Raw genomic sequence first — 8,556 nt, 5'->3', positions numbered from 1 at the left:
TTCAACAATGTGTAATTAGAGAATAAAATTTTATGAACTCTACACGTAATATTAAAAATGAGATATAAGATGAAATTTGGATCTTACAATTTTATTTATTTATTTATTTATTGCCAAATCTTGGCTATGAACAGCCAGGAACGGTTACTTCCCATGATCGTTCCTGTCCCTCTTCCCCAATGATAAAACGAAATCCATTGTCAGGAAACCAAAGAGAGACACAGAGAATAACATTAATGAATATAATGTACACTAATTGGCTTACTCAAAAAGGACAAATTGAACTTGCTGGTGATGTTGAAAACAACTTCACATAAATTTTACCATGAGAAACTATATGCAACTTAATTTGCACTTGGGATCCTCGATAATATGTTTTCTATGCCAATTCAATGCCACCTATAATATTGTGCCGAGTGTCCTGTTATTATTTACACTTATATTAAACCAAACCAAGTTGAATTATTAGAAAATTAAAGTGTAAATAATAACAGGACACTTGATGCAATACTATAGGTGGCATTGGATTGGTATAGAAAAACATGTCACCGAGGATTCCAAGTGCTTAATTTGCCTCTTAAAAAAAGAAGAAGAAAGAAAAAAAAAAACAATATTAATCTTGAAACCCTCATGGTGAGCTAAAGCCATATTAACATGCTACACAACGACTTAGGAAGCAATGCTTAATTTTGGCAGGTAAGTATAGCCTCAGTGAATTCTCGTAGGAGCGCTTGAGAACCCATGGTACTTCGCTAACATAATCAAGGACACTTGGGAGAGACCGAAAATTGAGATCCACTAGCAATCCAGTTATGGATTCTCTAAAATATTGTCAAAAATATAGTCCTGTCTTCTTTGTTAATATACTTATTTTTGTTTTCATTTTCACTGTTCCTTTTGGAGGGAACTTTTCTTTTTTAAATCCTTATAAAGATGTCAAAAAGGCAAGTCTAAAAACATCCTTTGTCTCTTTCTCTGTGTAATTGACAACCATCAAATTAAGTGTGAACAAAAGGATCATCTGAACTTAATAGGCGTTTACAATGTTCGCAATACTATCCATATAGATGTTGATCATACACACACAATTTACCAAATCACAAACTAAACGACCGTGATTTTCAAGTCCTGAATCCAGGCATCATATTCATATTCTTGCCTATCCTGCTTATTGCTACCAATTAATTAGTGCTAATTAAAAAGTAGCAACAGCCAACATTGTACACTTTGATTGCCGATTGCCGGCCATGCCTGATCATCATCTACCTACCCGTGGAGGGCAGCATAGCTATTTATCAGAGCCAAGGCGTTACTAGTCACGTGTGCAACATTCACTATTTGATCCCTCACAGCGATTTTGGTGTTGCCATTCATGGCTTTTCCGGCAAAACCTTCCATGCACGTATCGTCATCTGTCAAAGCAGCGCTAACCCACGTTTGTATATCATTCATGGTTAGGGCAAAGTTTGAGCCCGTGAGCTGTGGCATCTCATCCAATGAGTTTTGCAGCTCATCCACCGACTCACGTAATTCCTCCACACAGTCACGCATTGCCCCGCCTTGTCGGGGTGTCATGCCATGACTTTGGGACAGCTTTGCCATCATGGAAGAGGTTGATTTGGCGGTGTCAAGGCTCGCGGAGAGAGCCGCGTGAGCTAGAAGTTTAGGGTCGGATTGAATGATAGTTGCCTGATTTGAGAGAGTGGCGTAACAGAGTTTAGGGTAGGTAGTTGTGCTGCAAGATGTTCTGATGAATTCGGCGTTAGTAGCTCCAGATAAAGCTCTGGCTGCTGTGGCGGTGGTAGAGAAGTGAGTCAGGCTGAGGCAAATGAGAAGAATTGTGGCCAAATGAGTAGAAGAAGAGCCTTCCATCTCTCTCTTTGTTCTTTTATCTGTAAATACGTATTTGAGCTTTCGTGCTTTGTTCTTGCTACGGAGAAGCTTGCTTGGTGGTGAAACAAGAAACTCATGGCCATCAATTTATAGAAAAACCATCAAGGACTAGAGGAGAACGAGCAATTATTGCCATGTTGTCTGAAAAGGACAGGAATTCTTAGGGCTGGATTCAATTGATATCACGGGTCCTAAACGTGTTCGTCTCCAAGTGGAGCGCGCGGTGGACATATGTACCAGTACCTGGCTGGTAACAGTGCTACCCTCCTTTTTAAAGTATCTCTTTCAACATCAAAAGGAAACTACTGTCTCAAGTTTATTACCAAAAAAAAAATAGAGAAGTATTTATTTTTCCCTCCTCTCTGAAGGGGTTATCATCTTCTTCCCCTTCTCCTCCCCCCTTTTTTTTTTCAGTTTCAAGACCGTTATAAATTGATAACCAGAGAAAACTCTTACGTCAGGTTGGTATGCACAAACACAGCCGGCTGGAATTCTTCTTCCTTTTCTCTCTTCTTTCACAAATCGCTGCTGGATAGCTTGTTCTGCCTAAGCCCTCTTCAGTCATTCGTCAATCTTGTTCCTTTTTTTTTTTTTTTTAAATCAGTTTTGAGTTCAGTTTATTCTCTCTTGTTTTTTCGCTTCTTTGTTCTTTATTTTTGGTGGGTTGGGTTGTGATTTAATTTGTGGTGATCTTGCAATTATTCCCCGAAGTGCCTCTTGTGGGCAATTCATCATTTTTTATTTCTTTAATTTCAAACAGAAACTTGACGTGCTAGCATTCAAGCCTCGAGACTTGCTCCTTGCCCCACACTATACGCAAAACGTTCCGTCCAATGCTTTGGCCTATGAAACCATTGTGTGGAATAAGAGTTTCTGACTGATTTTCAAACACTTCTGCAACACTAATAAACTCATTAGCATCTTCATTCCACACCTATTATGGTACAGATGCATAGATCAGATTTCTTCATAGTTTAATCAAGCTTGAATCCTATGAAATTTGTTGGATTCTGGGAAGTGACAATAGGACCTGCCCTCAACCTATTTTGAATTTTTTATTTGATATTTTATGCCGCCCCCCCCCCCCAAGTAACTGGGGAGTTGCTTGAATTGCCAACATTTACAGGCATGGGGTTCAGTCAAGTGTTACTAGAAGCTTGTCTCTTTACCCCTATTAAAAGGGGAAAAAAAAAGAGAGAAGTGGCATGTGTAGATCACTTCATTTTTTTTTTTGAATTTATTGTCATCATCTACACTTACTCTTATTCTGACCTATACCAAGGAGATGATCTAACAGGATCACGGAAAACTGATGGAAACTAAACAATCGTTAGATCATACGGGTGCAAGAGACACCCATATGAGTTTAAGAGAAGCTACATTAAGAGAAGTCGCCTGTCTAAAACTTGTTGCAGGTAATTCGCGTCTCAAGTTACTTTGCACCGCCAAGAGGACTAAATTCAAATCTAATAACCCTAAATTCACACATTTGATATACTTATGACTTGTATGATTAATATTACACCTTTTTTTTTAAACGATTAATATTACAGCTGAAACAAAGTGTTAAACCCCTTCCCTTGCACCAGACAGTAATGCGATATGTAACTGCGCATTACCAATGGGTTTGTTTGGATCGGTCTTTATTTTCCCAAATATATTTGCTTACATCATCATTACAATTTCCAACATATCTTTTTACCTTCCCAATTACCTTTTTATCTCACATACATCACATCACAAAAAGTGCTACAGTAAAAATATCTCAAATAACTTACAATCCAAACAAACCCATTATTATTGTGCAAGAATCAATGCGATGTATAATGATAATCCCTTCCCTTGCACCAAACAAGTAATGCGACATATAAGTATAACTGCCCATTGCCATTATTATTATTGTACAAGAAAATTCCCATGATGTCATCATCATGGGTATGACGACGGGCAAATGTCAGTACTTGTTGGACCAGTTCGGTTAACTCTGTACTGTACGAGACATTTGCGGCCGGAGGAATAACGAAAATATCTGGGGAGCTGTTGCATCAGGCCGTCGGTGGCCGACGCCTACAGAGATCAATAATTTTCAGGGTCCAACAACAACAACAAACACAATTTTCCTCTTTTGACACCCCAAAAAAAAACACACACAATTTTCCTCAAAAAATGGGAAAAAAAACCAAAGGAATCAATCAAAATTACTAAGTACTACAAAATACTACTATTAGTAGCAATAGCTATAAGTAGTAGTGAAAACGTCAAAATGAGTCAACGGGCAGTAGTTAGCGCCCAACTGGAGATAAAGAAACACGAGTCAAGTGGCGGCTGGAAAAAAAATAAAATAAAAATGTTCTCCGACGGGGCACCAGTTATAAATGTTTGGTCAAGAAAGAGTAGGGCAAAGGCGCAGGTTGTGGTTAGCTTAATTGGGTTGGATGCATGTACCGGGTATGAAGGCTCCGAGATGTCTGGGGGCTACGTATGATTATGATTGCATGTCTCTAAGGTGCACCCTATTGGCCCGTCGCTGTGATCGACGCTGAGTTTCCTGTCTTCCTGCCTTCATTTTCGTGTCCAAACTCTCTCTGGATAAAATCTTACATTTTTTAAAAAAAAATTTTGAACTTTGGAAAAAATCCTATATTTGTTAAGCATCAAATAAAATGAATCCCCCAACATACTCGAACCTTAGATATATATTTAGTCACAAAATTGTCTCAACAGCTTGTGTGTGTGTTGTAGTCGATGGATGCTAGTTAGATGAATAAAAGGGGTAGTACTAGTACATGAGTAGGATAAGGATAACATGTGCATTTCTTCTTTGGAATCTAAATAACATTTCTTTCTTTTTTTTTTTGGGATTATGCTAAAAGTTTTTTTTAGCATAGCACTATTATAACTGGTTCTGTATCGAGGAAAGGAAAGATGGATGGACTTTTTCAATATTTGAAAGAAAATAAATAATCTTGAGAATACAGTCAAGAGAGTTCGACCTCTTGACGAATGCTGAAGAGGGTTCGACCCCTTGACCTGCGCCACCTCTGGAGGTGCTGATTAAAGTTGAGCGTTGTATGCCAACGGAAACGTCACAAAAAACTTCCAATTTGAATAGTTCCAAAAACGTTCACGTGTGCCATGGACTAGACAAATTAATACTCCCTCCGTCCCACTTTGATAGTCCTATTTCTTTTTTCACACAGTTTAAGAAAAAGTAGTTAACTTTGTTGGAAAAGTAAATTTAGATTGCTATTTTCCTAAAATACCCTCACATTAAATAGAGTACAACTTTATGGGAACTTGAATTGATGGTAAAAAAAGAATCAACTCTCATTAAATGGGGTAGGTTTATAACAACAACAACTTGTATTGAATAAGGGTATTTTAGGAAAATGAAAATACAACTACATTCTTCAATTGGAAAGTGGACTGCAATTTGGGACAGACGAAAAAGGAAAACAGGGCTATCAAAGTGGGACGGAGGGAGTACTAATTAACGGTGGAGTAGCCAAGTACCTTTACGGAGCAAGTGGCTCCCTAACTCATGAAGGCTAACCCGGGGGCCGCCCTAAGTTGCATTCAATGATGCAAATTTAAGGCAGAATGAAAGGAAATCAAGAAAATTTGGATGGCAGAGGATGGTAATTAGGGTGACTTCATGGGTTCCAGCTACCTGAAACACTTCTTTTGTCTATGGCCAAGCAAAAAGCAAAAATGTCAAATGCTGGTAGAATAATAAGCTAAATGCTCTATGCTTAATTAGACATGTATATCATTTCCATCCATAATATCCTAGATCGGCAAATTCTTTGTCACAATGTGTGCTAAATTCTCTATGCTTAATTAGACATGTATATCATTTTCCATCCATAATATGCCACATTTAGAAATCCTTTGTCACGGTGTATGCTAAATGCTTGATGCTTAGACACGTATGTCATTTCCATAACATCCTGAATCGGCAAATCCTTTGTTACAATATTCTCTTGAATAAATTTAAATTAATTATTATGCATCTGAAACTGACAGTGTATATACTATCAATCAATACGTAGAAGATAAACTATTTTTTGTTTGTGATAAATAGAGTTCTCTCTAGCTATGCGTAAGACTTCGAACAAGCGTTTTTATTTGGGGCAAACCGCAAAAGGATTATTTCTTCAAGAAATATAGAAAGATAAATAAAAAGTCAGTCCCCTTTTATGCTCACCGTGCAACATCTCCCCATGGGGTGGGTTTTCATGTAAGTTTCCAATTTGAGCTTCGAGCGCATAACCCAATCCTAAAGTTAGGTAGGAGAAATTTGACACGAGATCGACAATCAGTTCCAATCTAATCTTCATAAATTTGCATATTCCTGTATAAAAATATAAAAGGTGAAATCAATTGCGGACATGTCCAGCATCACAGGACTAAGGTAGGCCCTTTCTTGCATGAGATGGTGATGGGATGAGGAACTTGTTAGGAAAAAAAATTTTCAACTACTAACTACAGAAAATGGCTTTGGCGTGACTATTCACTTTTCGCAAGGAAATTTGCCCCTACTATTTTGCTACCGGATTTACGACAATTCTCTCCAAAAATAACAAAGCCAACTAGAATTTTCATACAGTAGCATGAAGAAATTCTTCCAAGAACGGTTCAGAGAATTATTGTTGATAAGAAGTAGAAGAACAGTAAATCTATAAGTAAAAAGTGAGTTTTCCTAATATCTGAACATCCTTATTTATAAACACTCCAAAAGAAATGCCATATCTTTTGGAAATATACTTCTTCCTCCTGAGTACTGATTATTATGGGGGATAGAGAGAGTCGTTATAAAATGCCAAAAAGGAAATATTACGGTTTTCATCATGAGTACTGATTACTAATTATGGTTTGTGGAAATTGGTCTAGCTAGTCTTGAAAACTTCTTTTCTTTCTTGACAGTATCTAATTTACAAACATCATCAAATTATAAGACGTGAACAAAAAGATCATCTGAACTTGACAGGTATATAGGATGTATGCAATAATTTCAACGTCATAGATACTAAGATTCCTCCAGTATCAACCACAATGTACACAGCTGATCACAAACAAATACACTGCAATCACACCATCTTCGCATTCTTACCGCTCCTGCTCAATGCTACCAATTTTCATGCTAACAACACGACATCGTACACTTGCTTGCTTAATAACTTAAGACATTAATTATCTAATTTTAAGCTAAGCCATGACGGCCTTGCCTGATCATCATCGGCTAGCTGTGGAGGGAAGCATAACTATTAATCAAAGCCAAGGCGTTACTAGTCATGTGTGCAACGTTTACTATTTGATTCCTCACAGCGATTTTGGTGTTGCCATTCATGACTTTTCCGGCAAATCCGTCCATGCACGTATCCTCATCTGTCAGGGCAGCGCTAACCCACGTTTGTATATCATTCACGGTGAGGGCAAAGTTGGGGCCTCTGAGCTGCGGCATCTCTCCCATTGATTTTTTCAGCTCATCCACCGAGTCGCCTAATTCCTCCACACAATCACGCATTGCCCCGACTTCTCGGGGTGTCATGCCGTGACTTTGGGACAGCTTTACCATCATGGAAGAGGTTGATTTTGCGGTGTCAAGGCTGACGGAGAGAGCGGCGTGAGCTAGAAGTTCAGGGTCGGATCGAATGATAGTTGCCTGATCTGAGAGAGAGGCATAGCAGAGCTCAGGATAAGTCGTCGTGCTGCAAGATGTTCTGATGAATTCGGTGTTAGTAGTGACTCCAGACAAAGCTCTGGCAGCTGAGGCGGTGGTAGAGAAGCGAGTGAGGCTGAGGAAAATGAGAAGAATTCCGACCAAATGATTAGAATTAGAAGAGCAGCAGCCTTCCATAGTTCTATTTCACTGTATCTCTGTGTTTTTCTTTCTATGGATTGGCTTGCTTGGTGAATGGTGATGAAAGAAGGAAGCAAAGGGCTCTCAATTTATAGGGAAACACGGCGCAAAAGGGAACTGTTGTGGTATAATTAAGGGTGCCATTGTGGCTACCCACACTCTCGTCTTACACCCTAATCTAATACTCGTATTACACGCTTTACTGTGCTCGCGTGACATATATATATCTGCAGATTAATATTTACAAAAAAAAAAAAGCAATCAGCTCCTTTTCTCTTCCTATTCCACCACGTTTCTTTTCCCTCGTTGCTTCCAAATCATTCTCGTTAAAAATAAAAGTTTCTGAAAACTTGGCGCTATTGTGATTGGATAGGACCAGAAATTTGAGATTAGAAAAGAAATCTTGATTTCTTGTGCAACTTTATACCAAAGCCTTTTGTGCCTACTAGATGTTAGATAGAATGTCTAAACCAAAGCTTCTTGTGCAACGGTTTTAATGCAGTGCTATACTATGAAGCTTGTCAATTCCCCTACAAATGATGCGATGTGCAATTTCTCCTCACCATTATTATTATCAATCAATTTATCATCTCCTCGCCATTATTATGATGGACTTGATGGCCAGTGGCTACTTCTCTACTTCTTGGCAAAAGTTCTGTTTGGGAGATATTCATGCCTGGAGGAGGAGGAGGGAGAGGAGGAAATAGGAATAACGAAAATATCTGAGGAGCTATCGCATTGGGCCATTGGATGGCGGCTGTGTCATCGTGAAGATTCAAGTAATTTGTAGGGTCTAACCA

At 38.6% G+C, this 8,556-nt stretch overlaps 2 protein-coding genes across 2 annotated transcripts; both read right to left on the bottom strand.

Moving 5' to 3' along the window:
* Positions 1-998: 998 nt before the first annotated feature.
* Positions 999-1,961, bottom strand: LOC113725144 (21 kDa protein-like). The gene has a single exon (XM_027248138.2). The coding sequence runs from the start codon at positions 1,870-1,872 to the stop codon at positions 1,267-1,269; it is 606 nt and encodes a 201-aa protein (XP_027103939.1). The 5' UTR covers positions 1,873-1,961; the 3' UTR covers positions 999-1,266.
* Positions 1,962-6,866: 4,905 nt separating this feature from the next.
* On the bottom strand, positions 6,867-7,947 carry LOC113725143 (21 kDa protein-like). Its single transcript, XM_027248137.2, has one exon. The coding sequence runs from the start codon at positions 7,751-7,753 to the stop codon at positions 7,136-7,138; it is 618 nt and encodes a 205-aa protein (XP_027103938.1). The 5' UTR covers positions 7,754-7,947; the 3' UTR covers positions 6,867-7,135.
* Between the last annotated feature and the right edge of the window lie 609 nt (positions 7,948-8,556).

The sequence above is a fragment of the Coffea arabica genome, chromosome 2c (assembly GCF_036785885.1).
Source record: "Coffea arabica cultivar ET-39 chromosome 2c, Coffea Arabica ET-39 HiFi, whole genome shotgun sequence".
In the NCBI taxonomy this organism is placed as follows: Eukaryota; Viridiplantae; Streptophyta; class Magnoliopsida; order Gentianales; family Rubiaceae; genus Coffea; species Coffea arabica.
This window is presented reverse-complemented; position numbering and strand designations above follow the sequence as displayed.

Coding starts and splice junctions, on each gene's coding strand:
- LOC113725143 (XM_027248137.2), bottom strand. CDS start 7,753: ATGGAAGGCTGCTGCTCTTCTAATTCTAATCATTTGGTCGGAATTCTT.
- LOC113725144 (XM_027248138.2), bottom strand. CDS start 1,872: ATGGAAGGCTCTTCTTCTACTCATTTGGCCACAATTCTTCTCATTTGC.